The sequence below is a fragment of the Narcine bancroftii genome, chromosome 7, assembly GCF_036971445.1.
Source record: "Narcine bancroftii isolate sNarBan1 chromosome 7, sNarBan1.hap1, whole genome shotgun sequence".
Classification (NCBI taxonomy): domain Eukaryota; kingdom Metazoa; phylum Chordata; class Chondrichthyes; order Torpediniformes; family Narcinidae; genus Narcine; species Narcine bancroftii.
The window spans coordinates 12,875,533-12,897,542 of NC_091475.1; the positions used below are offsets into that span (position 1 = coordinate 12,875,533).

The window sequence follows — 22,010 nt, forward strand, 5'->3', positions numbered from 1 at the left end:
ACATAACATCCCTACTCCTGTACTCAATACTTTAATTTCTCTCTTTAAGACCCTGTCTACCTGTGATATCACCTTCAGGGATTTAAAGATCCCTCTGTTCTGCCACACTCTGCAGTGCCCTAACGTTTACTGCATTTTCCTACCTTGTTTTATCCTCCCAACGTATAACATATGACACTTATCCACACTAAATTCCATCCGCCATTTTTGCAGTCCATTTTCCAGCTGATCCAGATCTCCCTGTAAGCTTTGAAAGCCTTCCTTGCTATCCTCTACACACCCAACCCTGGTGACATCTGCAGATTTGCTGATCGAATTTACCACATTATCATCCACATTATTGATATAGATAGATGACAAACAGCACTGATCCCTGAGGCACGACACCACTCGTGGGCCTCCACTTAGATCAGTGGGTCTCAACATTTTTCTTTCTTCTCACGTACCACTTTAAGTAATCCTTATGCCATCGGTGCTCTGTCATTAGTAAGGGATTGCTTAAGGTGGGATGTGGGTGGAAATGGAAGGTTGAGAATCACTGCTCTCGACCCAATTGTTACTGAACTATTTTGCTTGAGAAAAACTGTCATTGGCCCATTTCCTTTGGAGTTATGAAACCGTGCACATAACGAGTCAATTAGGTACGATTAAAAGAGTGGTTTTCAAACTTTTTCTTTCCACCTACATACCATCTTAAGCAATCCCTTACTAGTCACAGAGCCCCTATAGCATAAGGAATACTTAAGCGGGATGTGAGTGGAAAGAAAAAGGTTGAGAAACACTGACTTAAATAGACAATTATTTAGTACCACTCTCTGACTTCTAGCGTAAAGCCCCTATCTAATCCAATTCACTTCTTCCTCCTGAATTCCGAGCAACTGAACCTTCTTGACCAACATGGAGAGCCCTGCCATTGGCATTGCTAAATTCAATGTAAACAATATCCACTGCCCTTTCTTCATCAACTTTCCTGCAACCTTCAGGTAAAAGGTATAGACATCACCTCCAGGTTCAATAAAATCTTCAATGAAACTCTATAAGATGGATTAGACGAGGTGAATTATGCACAAAGCCATGCTGACTATCCCTTATCATTCCCCTGTTTATTCAAGTACTTAGTTATCCAGTCTCTTGAGATTCTTTGAAGAACTTACGCACCACTGATGAATTATAGGCTCACTGGCATGTAATTACCCCGACTATTTGTAGAGAATTTCTTTTTTCTTGTTAATATTTTTATTAATTTAATTTAGCAAATGTTTCATAGGTAAATAAACATGAATAGAATAATCAAATGTATATGATACTAATAACAGTAATGACGAAATCTATGTTATATTAAAAAAAACACATGCAAAATGAAAAAAAAAAGAAACTGCTATTCTATTCTACAAGCCCCTGTCTGCAGAGGCTGTGAGCAAAATACATAGTCCACTCTCTAATAATGAAAAGAAGAATAAACAATGAGGTCAAGAATCAAAAATTAGATAAGCTTAAAATTTGGGAAATAATTAAGAAACGAATCCCGTAAAAAAAATAATGTTTACATTCATTACAGTAGTGGAGCATCTAATTTTTTCTAAAGACAAACAAGCCATCATATCAGACAGCCATTTAGAGTGAGTGGGAGGGTCGGCATCTTTCCATTTCATTAGTACTTCTGGCAATCAGGGAAGCAAAAGCTCCTACATGGGACTGTGAAGAATTCAATCTCGGATCATTGGGCCCACATATTTCAAACCAGGCAACAAAAGGAGATAGGACCAAATTAATATTAAGAACTAAAGACGGTATTTGAAATACGCCTTCCCAATAATTGAGAAGGGTGCAGAGCATTTCTTAAACAAGTGAACAACATTAGATTCCCTCCAATCCTCCAACACCTTACCCTTGTTAAGGTCCCTGCAATTTCTGTACCAGCCTCCCTCGAGGTCTGAGGAAATGTCTTGTTGGGCCTGGGGATTTGTCCTTCTTTATATGGCTCAAGGCAGCAACCACCTCCTCCTCTGTCATCTGTGTTTGGTCCATAACCTCACTGCTGCTTTGCCTCACTTCAAAAGATTCTGTATTCATCTCTTGAGAAAATAGAGATGTAAAATATTTAAGATTCTCCTCTTTTTGGCTCCATTCACAGATGATTGCTCTAATCTTCAACAACACTAATTTTGCCCTTAATATACCTATAGAAGCTCTTGGAACTTGCCTTCGCTTTGTCTGCTAAGCAACCTTTTAGCCCTCGCTTCCTTTTTGAGTTTATTTGCATGCTCCCCAAGTGTCTTATTTGTTCCTTGCTGCCTCTTCCTGCTATGCATGTTCTTCATTCAAAACATGGTTCCCTGTACCTGTATTCTTGCCTTTAATTCCAGGAACATAGCCCTCTTACACTATGGGAGTCCCAGTCAAAATGTGGAAAGTGTGACATTATAGAGAAAAAAAACCTATTTGACTCTGCTTGCAAAACCACATGATCCTCTTAGAACAGCAAGTTCCCCTCCAAATTGCCTGTGGCTCCGATGAGCTCTTTCATCTGTTGGCTTTTTTAAAACAGCAATCTATTAGTGAAGTCTCTTGGGCACTCTCCAAAGATTTTGCAAAGGCTCTGAGACCCTGACATGTCTAGTGTGAGCAGAGCTCCAATATTTTAAATATGATCTGTTTTAAAGTGTTTGTATGTGATCTACACTAACAAACCTGCCTCAAATTATCTCCCAAAAACATATTTATATACTGTCACAAAAGTTAAAGTCACCTACTCTTACAACGTCACGTTTCTTGCAACTATATGATATCTCCCTACAAATGGGCAGTTTAGTTTGTGAACTAAGTTTGAATTTGGCACTGTCTGTAAGGAGTTTGTACGTTCTCCCCATGTCTGCGTGGGTTTTTCCCAGTTGCCTCAGTTTCCTCCTCCCCTCCAATAGGTACAAGGCTGTAGGTTAATTGGGTGTAAATAGGCAGCATGGGTTTCAGAAAGGCCAGAATCAATTTTCACTGTGTTGTAAATAAAATTTTAAAATATATAATTTTTAAAATTTTCCCCTTCAATGCCCACTAACAACTGGGAGGTTGACAATATAACCCTATTAATGTGCTCATCCCTTTCTCATTCCTTAGTTCCACAAATGTTGTCTCAGAAGACATTCCCTTTAGTCTGTCCTATCTGAGCACCGTCATGACATTTTCCCTGACTAGCAACGCTGCCCCTCTCAGTTTCATCCTTCCCTCTCTATTACCATCTGCCATAACTCATTGGGTACGTATAAAGTGCGGGTTGATAGGGTCTTGATTATTAAGGGTGTCAAAGGTTATAGGGAGAAGGCAAGAGAATGAGAAAAAAAAACATCAGTCATGATTTGTATGGCAGGGTAGACTCGATGGGCTGATTGGCCTAATTCTGCTCTTAACTCTTAAGGTCGTATGGTCTCTTGTGTGTCCCCAGGAAAAAGAGAGGCCTGGGTCATATAGACAGGATGTCCCACCATCATGGAGAGAAATTTAGTTATTATCAGGCTGGACCTGAACCAGTTTCACAACCGCATTCACTATCCTTATGCTCCTGCTCTGTGTGTTAATCATGTTCCCTACATCTCCCATGTGCCAACTTCACCTTACAGCACAGAAAACAGACCATTTAGCCCTTCTAGTTTGTGCCAGCCATTATTCTGCTAGTCCCATTGACCTGCTCCCATTCCATAATTCTCCAGACCTCTCCCATCCATGCATCTATCTAGTTTATTCTTAAAACGCAAGATCAAGCCCGCATTCACCACATCAGATGGCAGCCCATTCCATGCTCCCACCACTCTCTGAGCGAAGAACTTTCCCCTAATATTCCACCTAAACCTTTCCCCTTTCAGCTTAAAACTATGACCTCTCTTATCGATCTCCTCCAATCTAAGTGGAAAAAGCCTACTCACATCCACTCTGCCTATACCTCTCATAATCTTGTAAACTTCTATCAAATCTCCCCTCATTCTTCTTCACTCCAAGGAATGAAGTCCTAACCTGCTTAATCTTTCCCTGTAACTCAACTCTTGAAGACCCAGTAACATCCTGCACTCTTTCAATCTTATTGATATCCTTCCTGTAGTTAATCCCTCGGAACTGCACACAATATTCCAAATTTGGCCTCTGCAATGTCTTAAACAACTTCAACATGACATCCAAACCCCTATACACAATATAATTATCTTTTATTACTTTACAGTGTCATGTCTGTATCTTTTGGCATCCTCCTCACTGCCACCCATCTCTCCAGGGGCCCAGACTTAACCCCACCTCATTGCCACTTAGCCACCTTGCATCCTTGGTTGTTAAATGGGCTTTCATTGTTTTCTTTCTCACATTCCAAGTGCATTTTATTACGTCCTCCTACCTCAGCTCTCTGCCTCCACTCCTTCCAATCAGATGGTATTCTGGAATTGATGAGTAGGGCCAAGGGAAAGTTCTAAATCATTAAATAAAGCATATGACGCCTGGCATTAAGGGCAAAAATGACTGACCGTGGCCTCACTGAGAATCGCGAGGTTTCAATGGCAAACAATTGCAGGGGAACAGATCACATTCTGCACATTAAAATGAATTACACTTGATGAGTTACACTGCAGTACCCTGACGCATTTGAAGGCTTCAGGTGATGTGTTGGAACAACAGAGCCTAAGCCCTCATTGCTGCGACTACTGTACTGCCTGCTGGTAGTATGCTCGTGCAAACAGAATACCATTGATTTCCATCTGAAAGATAAAGCAGCAACTCCACAACACTGTTCAAAACGCACCGGGGATTGAGGGTTAATTGGCTGAAATTAGGGTTCGTGGGCCGAAAGGGTCTGTTACCGTGCTGGATATCTAAATTAAAAATATACATTTAAATTTAATTTAAACTTCACTGAACCGAAGCTTGAAAGTTTGGGGGAAGGAAAATATACTACAGACAGAGGGTGATGGAGCTTATGGCCACAACCATGGTTTAAGCTTTTAGTTTCATTAAAAATCCAGGTTTTCTGTATCCTCCAATTCCTTCACATATCATTATATGGAATTTTGTTCACTTCCAACATCTTCAGTGGCTGGAGCTTGGAGCCGCGGTATTTCCTCCCTAAATGTGCGCCTCCTTTAGGTCACTCCCCAATATTTCCTTTCTTCACCAAGCACAGGATCTTCTGAGATAATATATCCTTGAGAAAGGATTTTTGTTTTTTTTTTATTGAAGGATGTTATATCTACCCCAGAGAGCTGTGTAACTTAGTATTGTTCTTAGTGCTGCAGGGGAGTCAAGAGAGATGGAGGGAGAACTGAAATAGGGTACTGAATTTAGATTATTGCCTACGATCACAGTTCAAGGAGTCAAATTAGGAACACATTAGTGAGCAAATGCCAGAAAAATTTGAGTTGAGGTCAGGATCAGGTGGAGCAGGCTTAAATGGCAGTATGGTCTGCTTCTTTTTCAAATGTTCTTAAGCTTATATAAATCCCTGTTAAGTTTTGTCTGATAATACTCCTCGAGGAACATCACCTACGATAAAAGTACTGTCGGAATGCAAGCCAAAGTTGTGGATGATGAAAGCTGAGAACATGCTGTGTTAAAAGTAGGGGGGGGAGGAAAACTGGGTTTTCTATTTTTTTTACTGCATTGATCAAATCACTTGCGCTCACATCTGAGGCTGTTGGTACCTGACATCCTCCATCAGTAAACATTCCTCTAGTACCTTGGCAACATTTTCTTGTCAGCTAAAGCTCTCATTGTCCAATTAGCGCTGTCTCTCTCATCTGATGTACTCTTTGTTGTAAATATTCAGTGTTGTAAGAAGCGGTGCTGTACATGGTTATAGTGACAGAGAAAGGAAAATTAGACAAATCGCGAGGCACTTACGGACGGTAAATTGATGTGCCTGAAAGATTACAGCCGTGCTGTTTCATTTCATATACTTGGGCATTTAGCAGCTCCAGGTGGACTGACCTTTCTCTTGCCCATCAGAACATATTGAATGCAATAGTTTTGCAATTGAATTGTTTATAAAGAGCCATTGCAGAGTCTGACAAGAATAGTTATATTTTAAAGGGATATTGTAATTCAAAAGCATTTTAGAGCATTAACTAAAAGGGATATTTATTTAGCTCCTATACATCATAGAACTGGTGTGGTGGAACATAATTTTTAACAGAAATTGGGTTCTTTGACAATCTGCCAGGCTTTCACTGAACCACACAAGCCATCCACTGTGGCACCATTTCTGTTTGCTGAAGTCCACTATTTTGGGAAGTGAAATTGTCCTCTGGCCAACATGTACATTCTAATTGATCTGGCTACCAATTAGAATGATAGATTTATTTTGGTTGAGAAAGAGACCATTCAGCCCGTTAATCAATGCTTGGCAAAGCAATCTCATTGGCCCCATTGTCTATTTTTTCCCCATTGTTTCCCCACCATATACCTCTCCAATTTCCTATGAAGCTTTATGATAGAGTCTGTCTGTATTTTTTTTCTTAAACTATCCCTTCCACGTACTGACCAATGTTTTAAATTTGTTTTCCCCACTCCTTGAATAATCTGCTCATGGGACTAGCCCTCTCCACCCCCGCCCCCCCCCCCCACCCCGGTTTGCACTTTCCAAACGAATCACGATCCTTCACCATGAATGTGATTGGATCAGAGAAGCAAGGTTAGGTGTAGATGACACATGAGTACAGGAGCTGTCTCTCCTACAATACTCCCAAATCCGAGTACTTTGGCCAGGTAGTCACCTTGCAGGCATGTCCCATAGGGCGATGACATATTTCTAGCACTGTCCACACCAACATCAGTAAAAAAGGACTTCTGTTAGGAACTCCAACTGACATGGAATCATAGTGTTGCACCTACTTGCATTAGGAATACATCAAGGAGTCAATTTTAAAGCGATCCTAAGACTAGTCCGAAAAGCACCGTCCCAGTGAGGCCCTGGGTTACAGAAATGAAAGGAGCAAAAAAATCAATAGAAGCACATCGAATCTGCTTTAATGTTCACCTATTGAATAATAATTACTCCACTTCTTTGATCCTTGTTTTTTTTATGTTCTCTTTTCTCTGAGCTTAGATCTTGAAATGTTTCAGAGCACTGTCAGTATCTTCTTAATCTCTCCTTCCCACCTCAATCACCCAGTCGAGCGAGTGGGTTTTTTTTACATGGTTACTATAACAACATCCCATCCTGACCCCTATTGCTGCTGTATCAGAAAATGCCTCAGACCTTAATATTGAAGCCTCTGATAATATTCTCTCTATTACGTCGACGAGATTGAGAAAGAAAATCAATTTCGCTGTGGATCCAATTAAATATCTTGGTCTAAATAAGTTACGCTTAGAAGAGTTACTCTTCATGGATTTGCCATGGGTTTAAAACCTATTTGAACAATATGTGTGATTTGATTTGCAAGGATTTTTTTTGAGGGGCTTTCACACAAGAATAAAAGAATTTTGGGTTAGAAACTCATCCAAGGATAGTTAGCTGAGGCAAATGGGTGTTTAATTCTCCAAAACCACAAGTTAAAAATTCATTGGACCGACAAAGATCAGTAGTTCAGAATGCTGAACATAGGAACATAGGAAGTAGGAACAGGAGTAGGCTAAAAATGGCCCATCGAGCCTGCTCCGCCATTCAATACGATCGTGGCTGATCTAATTTAGGACCTAACTCCACCTACCTGCCTTCTCCCCATATCCCCCAATTCCTCTATCATGTAAAAATTTATCTAACTGAATTTTCAATATGTTTAATGAGGCAGCCTCAACCACTTCCCTGGTTAGAGAATTCCAAACATTCACTACTCTCTGGGAAAAACTATTTTCCCTCATCTCTGTCCTAAATCTACTCCCCCGAATCTTGAGACTGTGTCCTCTCGTTTTAGTTTCCCCGGCCAGCTCAAAAAACCAACATCTATCCTATCCATACCCTTCATAATCCTATATGTTTCTATAAGATCTCCTCTCATTTTTCTGAATTCGAGCGAATACAATCCTAAACGATTTAATCTTTCATCATAAGTCAACCCCTTCATCCCAGGGATCAACCTAGTAAACCTCCTCTGGACCGTCTCCAAAGCCAGTATATCCTTCCTCAAATATGGAGACCAGAACTGGACACAGTACTCCAGGTGCGGTCTCACCAGTACCTTATACAGTTGCAACATTACCTCCCTACTCCTGAATTCAATTCCTCTAGCGATGAAGGCCAACATTCCATTTGCCTTCTTAATAACCTGCTGCACCTGCAACCTAACTTTTTGCGATTCATGCACAAACACTCCCAAGTCCCTCTGCACAACAGCATGCTGTAGTTTTTCACCCTTTAAATAATATTCAGTTCTTTTATTTTTCTTGCCAAAGTGGATAACCTCACACTTACTAACATTGTACTCCATCTGCCAGACCTTTGCCCACTCATCCAGCTTAACTATATCCCTCTGCAGACTCTCCACATCCTCATTACAATTTGCTCTTCCACTCAATTTGGTGTCATCCGCAAACTTGGCTACACCACATTTTGTCCCCTCCTCCAAGTCATCAATGTAAATGATGAACAGTTGTGGGCCTAGCACCAACTCCTGCGACCCCACTTTCCACTCTCTGCCAACCTGAAGAACTCCCATTTATCCTGACTCTCTGCCTCCTGTCAGACAACTAATTTTCAATCCAGGCCAATAGACTTCCCCGGACTCCACTTTCCTGTAACTTACTGATAAGTCTCTTGTGCGGCACCTTATCAAGCAGTCATCTATCAGATTCAGGCACATTCTATGCCCGCGTAGGATTTGCGGAGGGAAATTCGGTTACGTTGGGCTCAAGTCATGTGGTCAGGGTAGGAAAGCCAGGGGGAGAGGAAACAGGAGGATCTGGTATTGGAAGGCAGCTATCGAGGCAAGGGGTCCATGCAATCAGTGCTAGTGGGAAGGCTTTCTTTTGGTCACCAGGAATTGGGAAATAGCATCTTTAAATTGGGGAACAAGTCAACACAATTGTGTGGAGGATTGTGAATTTGAACATATCTTTGGAGTCTATAGTTGATGAAAAGTTGACAGAAGATAGTCAGGATGTGACAGAACATTTCTTGGAATGGAATCTATCCATTAAGTGTGAAAGATCAACAGGAGTAACAATGGATATTGCCTCTTGTGGCAGAATATATTCTGGATCACTGTTTAAAAATAAGCAATCACCCATTTAAGAGAGAGATAAGCCTTCTTTTTCTCCCAGAGGGACATGAAATTTTGGATTTTCTTCTTTAAAGACCAGAAGAGACGGAGTATTTCAAAGACTGATACCAAATCACAGAATTAGAGAGAAAGAAAGATTTCCTGCATAAAATCTTCAGCCCAACATCCGAGCTGAAGTGGACAGATATTTGTAAGGAAAGGTGGGAAAAGTTTCTTCAGTTAAGTAGAAAAATATTGCAGTTATGAGATCAGCCATGATCTTATTGGGAGGCCAAGTTGCTTTGAGCGGTCAAGGAATGATCCTGATCCTTATGTTTGAACGTAGAAAGACCACAGAAAATTCAAAACACTGAACCTGTGGAACTTGTAGATTTGTGAAACTTGTTAAACTTGCTTCAGCATCGAATCCACGCTGCTGAAAATCCAACTGCGCTGGATAGGTCACGTCTCCAGAATGGAGGACCATCGCCTTCCCAAGATCGTGTTATATGACGAGCTGTTCAGTGGCCACCGAGACAGAGGTGCACCAAAGAAGAGGTACAAGGACTGCCTAAAGAAATCTCTTGGTGCCTGCCACATTGTCCACCACCAGTGGGCTGATCTCGCCTCCAACCGTGCATCTTGGCGCCTCACAGTTCGGCGGCCAGCAACCTCCTTTGAAGAAGACCGCAGAGCCCACCTCACTGACAAAGGACAAAGGAGGAAAAACCCAACCCACCAATTTTCCCCTGCAACCGGGCCTGCCTGTCCCACCTCGGACTTGTCAGCCACAAACGAGCCTGCAGCTGACGTGGACATTACCCCTCCATAAATCTTCGTCCGCGAAGCCAAGCCAAAGAAAGAAGAAGATGTATTAAGGTAAGGTATAACATCAGTCTATTCAACAGTAACGGTTTTTCTGGTGTATCACTGTATCATCCATGCGTTGCTCAGTACATGTACAGTTTCTGAAGAATCTCCAGTAAATCAGATGCTCCTGTTGTTTACTCATTGCACCTCCCATGTCATACTCTGCACACACTGTGTGTTACTCATTATACTGGGGTATAACAATTCCAAGTGTAGGTGCTGATAAATGACAGGAATATCTTCCGCAAATTTGCTGATGAGACCATGGTCGTCAGCAGAGGCACAGAAGTGTACAGGAGTGAGATAGATCAGCTCGATGAGTGGTGCCGCAGCAATAAACTTCCACTCAACGTCAGCAAAACCAAGGAGCCGATTGTGAACATCAGGAAGGGGAAATCAGGAGAATATGAATCAGTCGTCATCGAGGGGTCAGCAGTGGAAAGGCCTAGGAACTTCAAGTTCCTGGATGTCAACATCTCTGAGGATCTGTCCTGGGGCCATGAGGTTGATGTAATCATGAAGCAGGCTCACCAGCGGCTATACTTTATTGGGAATTTGAGGAGATTTAGTATGTCACCAAAAACTCTTGAGAATTTCTACAGGTGAGAGGATTCTGACTGGTTGCATCACTACCTGGTATGGAGGTGCCAGTGCATAGGATAAGTAAAAGCTACAGCGCCATCACGGCTATTGGTGCCCACTCCATCGAGGACATCTACAGGAAGCCACATCTCAAGAGAGCAGCCTCTGTCTTCAAGGGCCTTCACCACCCAGGCCATGCCCTCTTCATTCTGCTGCCATCAGGAAGGAGGGACAGGAGCTTGAAGACGCACGCCCTGCGACACAAGGACAGCTTCTTCCCCTCTACCATCAGGTTTCTGAATGGAGAATGGACCACAAACACTGCCTCACTTTCTCTTATTTTTCCACTAATTTATTTATTTGTAAATGTAATTTTATAGCAATATTTGCACTGTTGCAAAACAACAAGCTTTGGGACATCTCATGACAATAAATTCTGATTTGGAAGTTGGTGCATAACTGCTAGACACTGAGTAATCCAATGATGGAGAGCACATTTGTGAAGACATCTCAGGAAGTTTGGTCCACTTGAGTCCCACACATCCAGACAACTGTGGCACATATTGGGAAAACTGAAGGCTGCACAGTTAGTTATCATAATGGCTAGCACAGCACTATTGAAATGCCAGCTAAAAGGATTTGAATCCAGCGGTGTATATAAGGAGTTTGTATGTTCTCATCGTGACTGCCATGTATTTCCTCTGGGTGCTCTGGTTTCCTCTCAGGTTTCAAAGATGTATGGGGTTAGTAGGTTTAGTGGTCACTTGGGTTTATTTGGATGGCTCAGAAGGGACTGTGCTGTATCTCTAAAATTCACAAAATTAAAACTTGATCTCTTATTTGTGGTGGATACTTTATGAGCCAATAGTCTCTCCACAGAATATAGAGCAGCATTTCTCAACCTTTAAGTAAGGTTTTGTTGAGGTGTACTGAAAAATTGGAGGGATATTAAATGATCTATTGAATCTGTTCAAAGAACTCTGTTGGGTAGATACTGGGAAGCTGTTTTCCCTGGTGTAGAAAATCAAGAATATTCAAGTCAAGTCAAGTTTATTGTCATCTGATGGCACAAGTACAACATAACGAAACAACGTTGTCTGGTCCTCGGTGCAACACACACAGACACACAACCAGACATAACACACATATGGGCAGACAATATATAATGTGGACTAGTATTCAAATATACAAATAAATAAATAAATATCCTCTTGTAAATATGAGAGTCTCAGATGGTTAGTGTGAGCCAATCCTTTGGTCGTTCTGCATTCTCACTGCCTGTGGGAAGAAGCTGTTCCTCAGCCTCCTGGATCTCTTTCTTGACGGGAGCAGCCGAAAGATACTGTGGATGGGGTAAATAATGTCTTCCATGATCCACTTGAAAGATGAAGTCTGGTTAAATGAGTATTCACCCCCTTTATTTAGTAAGTGAGGGATCCCAGAGTGCATTTAGATTCATGTGGCTGGGAATTCATTCAGACTGTGAATTAAGTGATTTTTTTTTTCTGTGTCCTTTCTTGCAAATAAGGCTTTTATTACATGTATATTGTACTTATGGATGGCAATAAACTCTTCATTTACTTTACCATTCATTCATTCATTTTATGTCAAATCTTTCCAGAAATGAATTGATGACAAGCCCACTCACAGTTGCAAAATAACAAGACAAAATGTTGCCAAAATATTCAAACTAGTGAATATCTTATTGCTTGGGCTTGGTGACAGGGCTCCGTGGCTTCACTGATGTTAAAAATAAACACTGCATGGGCCATTTTATAGAGTGTTTAATCCTATACGGGGCCGATCGACATTTAACATGTCTACTTAGAGTAGGAAGAGAGACCAGAAGAAATTACTTCGAAAGATCTCTGGAAAGAGGAAAGTTTGATCAAAGTTGTTCAACCGCGTTTTAAGGAAAAGCTGTGATTCTCAGGGAAGAAGAAAACAGAACTTAAGAGAGGAGGGTGAATTGTGTTAAAATTCTTTCTTAAAGACACAATTAACTGGCATTGTCCATTTTGACTTCTGACCAACTACAAGGGTCAAACTTCAGTTAACGAACACCACTTCGAGCAAAATGATAACCATGGAAAAAGCTGGAAGGGCTCAGGGAGCATTCATGGGGGAAAGACACAGTTAACTTTTAAACTTTCCTATTTTAATCTCTGCAAGTATTTGTTAGATTTTCACAGTTCAGATGTAGACTAATCTGCTGTGCCCCATTTCACTTCCTATCTTCAAGTGTAACTTCATATTTTCAGGACGTGTATGTTAATCTTCCCTATTTATCCCTTCTCTTTTTTTTAAATCTTCAGATTACCCCAACAGTGAGAGGAGATTCAGGGTTCTTCTCCTGCCATGCTATAAATTCATATGGAGAGGATCGAGGGTTGATTCAGCTCACTGTGCAAGGTATGGTGGACTGCTTTGTTAAACATTATTAACTCCTGCCTCAAGGTTACCTTTATTGTCATGTAATAATACATAACGATATAATATACATGATATACACCAACTTTTGTCTGTCGTAAGGCGAACATAGAGTCACCATAAGCATCATAGAAGATAGGAGCAGGAGAGGGTGATTCGACCCTTCGAGCCTGCTCCGCCATTCAACGAGATCATGGCTGATCACCCAACACCCCTTACAATAAGAGAAAGGAAAGCAAAAGGAAGTCCCTTCAGAGGCACTGAGTATCCGTGAATTCATCTCTAACGCTCCCTCAGCCGCACAGACTCCTGTCCAAACAATTGGCAGTCTGATCGCCAGTTCCGATATGATCAGGAAGCCTTCAGCACCCAAGGCTCTTTGGGAGCCCTTTCTTGTCCTCTCGAATCCTGGTTCCAATATTTGATTCCCATGAGCCAGTCTCCAGTGGCCCGCAGCCTGCGTGGATCTTTCAACCACAAGTTTCCAGCCTGTGTGAGTCCTTCAACTGCTGTGTGGGCCAGAAAACCAGAAGATCCTTCCTCAACCCCTCGCTGGTCCCCTGCCTTATACCCATACCTCTTGCAATGCTGACTTTGGAGATCAATGGGAACTGGATATTGTTGCATATACAACGGTTCAGGACGGTCGTCTATCTGTAGATCTTTCCTTGATACCTTTAATAAAGTACCTCTCAGACAAAAATTTACATCAAACCAAAGAAAATGTTAGGAATGAAAATGCCTGGGAAAATTGGTCAGTTAGGAAAAAAAAGAGAAACAAAGTTAATGTTTCAAGCTCATCACCTTTCATCTGCCTGAAACTCTGGAGAAAAGTGCTCACCAGGTCAGGGAGCTGCTGCAGGTAGAAAAACTTCCTGTTCAATCCGCAGTTGTCTCCTGATCAGCTGATCCCTGTTTTTATTTCTGATTTCCAGCATCTGTGGTGTTTTGCTGAAAGGAGACCCCCAGGGTTAAGGAGTGTTGTAATGAAGGAGTAAGAGGGTTGAGGAAGGATCTTCTGGTTTTCTGGCCCACACAGCTAAAAGCGTTGGTAGTGCAGGATGCAAGAGGTTCACTTGGCGCCACATGAAGATCACGTCATTCTCAAGCCTGTGGAGGACCTGCTCCGTGTTGTTTGCTGGCACCATCATCTCCTGAGGGATGTGTGAGATTGCTTCTGTGTCCTCTGCCTGCTACTTCCTGAATGCTACTGAAACTTTCCTTCAGTATCACCTGACTCTCCAGGAAGGTATTATTTGGGGGGAGGAGTTGACTTTCTGCCCTGAAGCAGGTAGCCTCTCAAACATGCTCATCCATCCCATTACTGAACTCTAATCTAATATCCTCCCTCTTTGTTGGGCAAGGATGCCATATTCCACAGTGATTTACCCGGTCATGGCTATCCAGTGTTATCGAGCATTGCAAACATGCAGGTGAGGCCCTGCCTCAAGAAGGGAGCCAACATCTTAAAGGACCCCAGGTCACAACCTGTTCTCTACTGCTACCTTTGGGCAGAAGGTACAGAAGCCTGAAGACCAGCACCTCTAAGTTCAAGAACATTTTCTTTCCAACAGCTATAAAGCTCTTTAACCTCTCCTACTACACTAATCACGGACCGCTCCAACAGCACAAAAGGACAACCGGGACTATTAAAAGTCACCTTTTTATTTGCATAGGATTACTGTGAATATTTATTATCTACCTTTATGTACTTTTTTTGTGTCTTTCAATTTAATTATAAAGTACCTATTTGGTCGCAGCAAGTAAGAATTTTGGGCATGTGTGTATGGTACAATGTGCAGGACAGTGAAAGTGTCCTTATTACAATTATTATTGATGAAGAGTTGTAAATTCTCAGGTCATTCATTTCCAGCAATGAATTGAATTAGAGTTTTCACCACTGTCTGAATACTGCACAAGGAATGAGAAATTGGATGTGAATCAGTTGAGGTCAGTGAACCATTCTTCCTGAAATATTTCATCCTGACATGTTGCAGAACCTCCTGACCCTCCAGAGATTGAGATACGGGAAGTGAGAGCTCGGAGCATTGCTTTGAGGTGGAGCATGGGTTTTGATGGGAATAGTCCCATCACTGGCTTCGACATTGAATGCAAAAATAAATCAGGTGAGTTCCCAAAACCCAAGGCCTTTTATTACCTTACTGGGTGAGTCAATGGGGTGGCGGACTGCAAACCTTCCCTGAGGATCCCAAGAGGTTTGAGTTGGTACATCTTTTCTGAAATGACCCCTTTCAATTTCCTATTTCCAACCTGGGAGCGAAACCCTGTGTGACCAGTGCGAGCTAGAAATCCCCCCCCGTTTAGTGGTGTTACTAGGGTTGTGTCAACCCATCCCCTCCCCCGACCATGGACCGAATGTATTGAGTATAGAAGAAACAGGTGTGTATTCCTTTGTATGTCCAAGGTGGCAGCACTGAGTGGTGGGGGGGGGGGGGGGGGGGGGGATGGTTTGTGGTGGTGGTGACGGCAGTGCTGAGCAGGGAGGGGGTGGTGGTGTCACTGAACGGGGGTGGGGAATGGCTCACATTAGAAAGTTCTAAGAGTAAATTAGCATTGAGTTTTAGCCTTTGAGGTATATTGATACATGTCAGCTAGGCTTATGAAAAAGGTCTTTTGTTGTTATGACTAACTACAGGAATATTATAGACAGCCATTTTAGTATTCCCCCCCCCCCCCCCCCCGATGGTGTCACTCAGTGTGGTCCGCGGCCCCATAGTGACGCTAGTGCCCTCGTTCAGGATTTATTCTATTGTTCGGGTAGACAGTACAGTGGTTAGGATAGAATGGGTGGAAATGAGATTGAGGAGTGAATCGGCAGCAAAGTTCAAGAAGTACAGGGCTTGGATTAGGTGCATTCCTGCACCCAATTCTGTGGAGATGACCGAAGCCTAGTTTTTCTTTTAGTAATTATGTTGTCAGTAAAGGAAAGAGACAGTTTTTTTAGCTTGCAATTGTGCTGGAGAAACTCAGCAGGTCACGCAGCATCCACGGGATGCTGAAGGCTTCCTGATCGTATCGGAACTGGCGATCAGACTGCCAATTGTTTGGACAGGAGTCTGTGCGGCTGAGGGAGCGTTAGAGATGAATTCATGGATACTCAGTGCCTCTGAAGGGACTGAGCATTTTGGGCTTGGGCCCTTGGTCAGGTACGAGCAAAAAACAGACAGACACCTAAATAAAAATGTGTGGGGGGGGAGGAGAAGAGGAGAGGAGTGAGGAAGGGGCAGGCCAAGGAGCACAAACTAACAGGTCATGAGTGGATACAGGTGGGGGGGGGTGGGGGGTAGAAGACAAAAACTGAGAAGTAATGGGAGAAAAGGTAGCTCTCCTTAAGCTGAAGGAAGGGAAGGGGGTGAAGGAAGGGAAGGGGTGAAGAGAAAGGAAGGGGGTGAAGGAAGAGAAAGGGTGAAGGAAAAGGAAGGGGGTGAAGGAAGGGAGGAGGCTGAAGGAAGGGAGAGGCTGAAGAAAAGGCAAGGGGGTGAAGGAAGAGAGGGGGTGAAGGAAAAGGGGGTGAAGGAAGGGAGGGGATGAAGGAAGGGAGGGGATGAAGGAAGGGAGGGGCTGAAGGGAAGGGGGTGAAGGAAGGGAAGGTGGTGAAGGAAGGGAGGGGGTGAAGAAAAGGGAGGGGGTGAAGGAAGGGAGAGGGGGTGAAGGAAGGGAGAGAGCCATGAGGGAAAGAGAGTGGGATAATGGAAATTAGAGCAGGCGATGTTAATGCTGTCTGGTTGAAGTGTGACCCGACCGAATATAAGGTGTTCCTCCATTTTGTGGTTGGCCTCAGTTTGGTAGTGCATGAGGCCATTGACAGCTTTGTGGATCGTTGGCAGGCATAGCTGCTGACATCATGCGCTTGATCTCGTGGGAGCAGCTTTATCAAGTTTTTAACCAGGGTCATATTTTGTGCTGGATCCTTGCTGTCAAAGTATTTCTGTGCCGTAGTTTGTTGGAAATGCGGGACCGATAACCAAATTGTAAAGTCAATGGTCTTTGGAGAAAGACAGGACTGATAGTGGGTCTGAACCAGGGAGATTAAAGGACTGAGAAATATGGAAATGTGATGTATAAAAGTCAAATCCACTGCAACATTAAAAGAGAGATAAAATAGAGGAAGAAAGATCAAGAAAATAATTTAAAATTGGTTGCTAGTGAATTTTGAAACACCACCAGCAACAATATGTTGCAGCCATGAACGATTTAAGCTCTTCTTATTATGAGCCAGAAAAATCTCATTAAGTTCGCAATTGTCACATCACAAACTCAACCATCCATGCAAATCCGTCCAGTTTCGATAATTACGATTAATTTATTGACTGTCCAGTTGGCACAGGAGAAATGGTGGAGCTGTACGACCAGAGTCCAGTGGTGGAAGTGAACAATAGACTGCAAGATGCCATGTGATCACCTCCAAGAAATCATCCCATCAGAGTCGGTGGGATTAAACTTGGAAGAGACAGAGCAAACAATGAACTGCTGGGGGGGTGGGTGCAATACAGCATCCACTGTCAGGACTCATCCATTGTCAAGGAGAGGCCGCGCGTAAACTTGAGAAGCCACACTCATATTCCTCCGGGACAGCCTTAATCTTACTGGCGCGAACATTGAATTTTTCCAATTTTAGGTAACCCCCCACTATGTTTTCTTCCACTGCCTCCCTTCTTTACCTACTACAACTTTTCTCCTTCCAGCCTTCCTAGTAATCTCTTCTTCCACTTGTCTCCCCCCCCACACCTACTGTCCTTTATGCTATTGCCTTGCTGCCTCCCCCACTTCTTTCACCTCCCTTTTACTTTCATCAAGGAGCCTGACTGCAAACATCCACTGACCATTTTCACCCTTGACTGTTGTCTGACCTGCTGAGTTCCTCGAGCAGATCACAGTTGGCTTAAGATTTCAGCATCTGCTGTCTCCGTATTTCTCTATAGAGGAGGCAGAGACAGACGCTCAGTTCCCTGTTTGCCTTCCAGTCAGGGACGAATAGGCTTTACACCGTTCTGTGCTAATGCAAATTGAACACCTTCCCATTTGCTGGCACTACATCAGGACCAATTATTTTTATGTCATTTCCGGGAGACAAACCTCGAGCAATACTCATCCTTTCATTGTTTTAAATCTGTCACTTTATTGCCTGTATTTGTTTAATTTTCTCATGGAACCTACATGATGTCATCATTGATTATTCAGTGGGGGTTTTGTCTGAGGCTGTCTGTGCCCTGAGGCTGTAAATACTCAGTGTCAGTTATATTAACCTTATGAATATTATAAAACCCAAGGGCAAATATAACAGAAGTCGTGTGTTAGCTTGCTTCAAAAGCAATGTTTAGCAATTTAGGTATCACACAGTCATTAGAAAATTACATCCTTACTGTGGCATCTGGAAAAGTGTGCTACATGCTGGTTAATTGGAGCACTCAACAGCAAGCAACTTCTTAGCATTTTTATTTCATTTCCTTGAATGTGCGCGCAGACTTGCTTCCCATAATAATGGCGAGGTTAGCAACACTCTGACAGTAGGGTAGCTGTGACAGCAACTCTGACCTGTACACATGCCCCTTTGGTGGAAATCCAGATGCTGTGATATGTCACTGATATGCAAAGGCATGAGGGATTCTTCTGCCTGCATTGTAGTACTCTGGGCCTTGAAAACCTTGAGCCTGTTTTCAGACTGAACTGCTGGGATTGCAACAGGCTTTGTCTAAACCAGATTCACATTGTCTTTAAAATTAGACAGAGTTGTGGAATAAACCCATAATCCAGCTATCAGTTTCCCATTGACTGGCTTAGTTTGAACTCAGGAATTTATTGACTCCATTGAGCGCAAAAAATATTGAGAGCTTATTTCATTTGTTAGCCCTATTAAATAATAATTTTCATAATGCGAAAATCCACAATTAAAACACCTTGTCATAAAAGTACCCAATGGGGGCCAATGACTTGTGTTTTCTGTGTCCTGCAGACCCCTGGGATGCAGTGCAAAGGACAAAAGATGTCTCACCTCAGTTAAACCAGGCCACCATCATTGATCTGCATCCGTCTTCCACCTACAACATCCGCATGTATGCCAAAAATCGCATTGGGAAGAGCGAGGCCAGCAACGAACTAACGATCACCACAGACGAAGCAGGTAAACAGGCAAAGGTCAAGGGTTGGACAGCTCTCTTGCTTTTCTCTGCGAGATATAAACCCAGGCCATCCAGGCAGAAATTCTAAGGTGTTTTATCTGCCTCAGTAAATCAAAACAGGTGCAGGAAATAAAACACTGCATCTATGGTTTATTAAATTGGGAATATCATGCCTGGATAAAGACTTGCTGGGCAAACAGACCAAGACAGACAGCATAATCATAGCATATAAATAACAATTGTCAGCCTTCGGACTGTACTTGTTGGAGTACAGAAAGATGAGGGCCGGGGGACTTCAGCAAGGCATTTCAAAAGCTGAAAGGCGTGGACAGAGTAGATATGGCAAGGATGTTTCCCATGGTAGAGGATTCTAGGACAGGAGGGCATACCTTCAGGAAAAGGGCATCAATTTAAAGGAAAGATGTGGATAAATGTATTTAGTTGGAGGGTCATGAGTCTATGGAACTTTTTGCAACAAGCGGCTTTGGAAGCAAGGTTGTTGGATTTAAGGCAGAGATTGACAAGAGTTTCGTCAAGGCATCAATGGCTATAGGGAGAAAACTGGATGGATCAGCTCATGGTTAGAATGGAGAAGCAGATTCAATGAGCCATTGAACCTACTTGTGATCTTGTGATAAATAGTCAAATGTTTCAGATCAGGACCCTTTTGAACACTAGCAGGAAGGATGTGATATTGCGTACATAAAGGGGGAAAGGAAATGGGGGTCGGGCCCAGAGGTGAAGGGAGAGAAGGCGTGAGAGGTGGACAGACAGCTAGAGGGAGAGATCACTAGAAAGAGAGGGGGAAAGGAAAGTTAGAAAGGGAGGGAAAAATAAGTGCAGAAATGGAAATTGTGGAATTGGATGGGGGTGGGGATTAGCTAAAGTTAGAGAAATCAATGTTCATGCTGTTAGAGTTAAGGTGGTCCAGGAGGAATATTGCTATATTATTTCTCAAATTTACATTTGGTCTCACCCAGACAATAGATGAGGCTGAGATATATCAGAGTAGGAGTTGAAATGGTTGGCTGAAGGAAGCTCAGGTTTAGGACCCCAAACGTAGGTGTTTGGTGAAGTGGTCACTCAGTCTGCGTTTAGTCTCAGTAATGTAGAGAAGGCCACACTGAGTCCAGTGAACGTCATAGATCATGTACATATTCAGCTCTGTCTTACCTGGAAGGTCTGTTGGTGGCCCTGGATGGAGGTGAGAGGGGAGGTTTTGGGACAACAAAAAGTGGAGGTGCTGCCGGAGATGCTGTAACGATGCGGATCCAGGGAGAGCAGGGAGAGGAGGTACAGACCTCCCTCGTGGGGTCCTACTGCCATTAGCACCCTACAGGCTTTAAACGTCCAGTGAAATGACGGTGTTTTATTCAAAATCCTGCGACTGTGGGGTCTGGGCATAAGACTGTGGCTGCAAGCGCTAGCAGACTCCAGGAGAGCAGCAGACTGGCTCAGGGCACCAGTAACGGGGGATCACATCCCACCCTCCCTGTTGGAAGGAGAAGCAAATGAGATGACCTAAGTACAGTGAGTATGTTGGCAGACCAGTGAGATGCTCTACGGCTGAAGGACACACACAGGCGGGGAGCTGTTGGCGACTTGCAGGCGTGGAACCCACACAGGCTATGAGGATGCTGACAAGGAGGTCACAGGAATCGCACCAGGCTGCAAGTTGCTGGAGACTGGCTCCTAAGAACCGGGTGTCGGAAGGGTCGGGGGATGCCCAATGATTTGAATTTAACTGGAGTCTGCGTGGGCTGCAGATGCTGTGGCAGCGCTGGAGGCAAATCCATGGACCCTCGGTGACTTGGGGGTGGGGGACACTCTCTTTTGCTTCTCTTTCTCTGATTGAAAGGGGTGCCAGGCAATGCGAATGGTGAATCTTTGTCTGCCTTATGGCAGACTGAAGGCAATTCCATGTAATATTACATTTCTGTTTCATTACATGAGCATAAATAGTATCTGACCTGATCTGCTCTGAAGATTTGCAATTACAGTCTGAAGTGCCAAAAGGGGGGTGGGGGGGGTGGAAGGATGGGTGGGGAGGGAAGTGCAGACTTAGAAGTCCCAGAGAGACTTATCCCTGTGAAAGTTGGGGAGGAGAAAACATGTCTGGCAGTGGACTCATGCTGAAGTGTCGGAGGGCAATGTGTCGGAGGTGGAAGCTGGTGGGGTGGAAAGTGAGGACCAGAAGGACCCTGTCCTCGTTCTTCCTGCTCATCATCCCATTTCCCACTGGCCTTAATAAAGAGTTGAGACCAGAAATGTTGACCCATCATTTGGATGCTGTCTGACCTGCTTAGCTCCACCAGCTCAAGTTGCCAGCATGCGCAACTTCTGTGTTTCTCTGAGAATGTCATTAATTTTTAAAAAACTATTTAAAAAAATTTTAAATGTAGACATACAGCACGGTAACAGGCCCTTTCGGCCGCCCCATTACACCTTATTGACCTGCAACCCCCTGGTACGTTTTGAATGGTGGGAGGAAACCCACGCAGTCACAGTGAGAAAGTACAAACTCCTTGCAGACAGTGGCGGAGTTGAACCTTGGTTACTGGTGCTGTAACAGTGTTGCGCTAACCGTTACACTAACCGAGCCGCCTTGCACTATAACTCTTTTCCAACTTGACTCCAAGGAGTCCAGCAAATGTGAGCACTCCACCTTCAAATTACTTGGCGCTGGTCGAGACTTTTGTTATATTGTCAGGAAAAGATCTAGTTATGCACATCAGTAATGTTCTTAATGATCTCCAGGTCACTGTAGTCCTTCCGCAATTCAGGTTAGCCATCTGATTGATTGTGTGTGTCTGCCTGT

The 22,010-nt window shown here is 43.3% G+C and overlaps 1 protein-coding gene across 1 annotated transcript in view; it reads left to right on the forward strand.

Moving 5' to 3' along the window:
* Positions 1 to 22,010, forward strand: part of LOC138739957 (cell adhesion molecule DSCAM) — a 454,986-nt gene that overhangs the window by 310,010 nt on the left and 122,966 nt on the right. Inside the window, exons 13-15 of the mRNA XM_069892422.1 lie at positions 12,938 to 13,034; positions 15,050 to 15,178; positions 19,027 to 19,194. Coding sequence (XP_069748523.1) covers positions 12,938 to 13,034; positions 15,050 to 15,178; positions 19,027 to 19,194 — 394 coding nt within the window. The remainder of the gene's footprint in view (positions 1 to 12,937; positions 13,035 to 15,049; positions 15,179 to 19,026; positions 19,195 to 22,010) is intronic.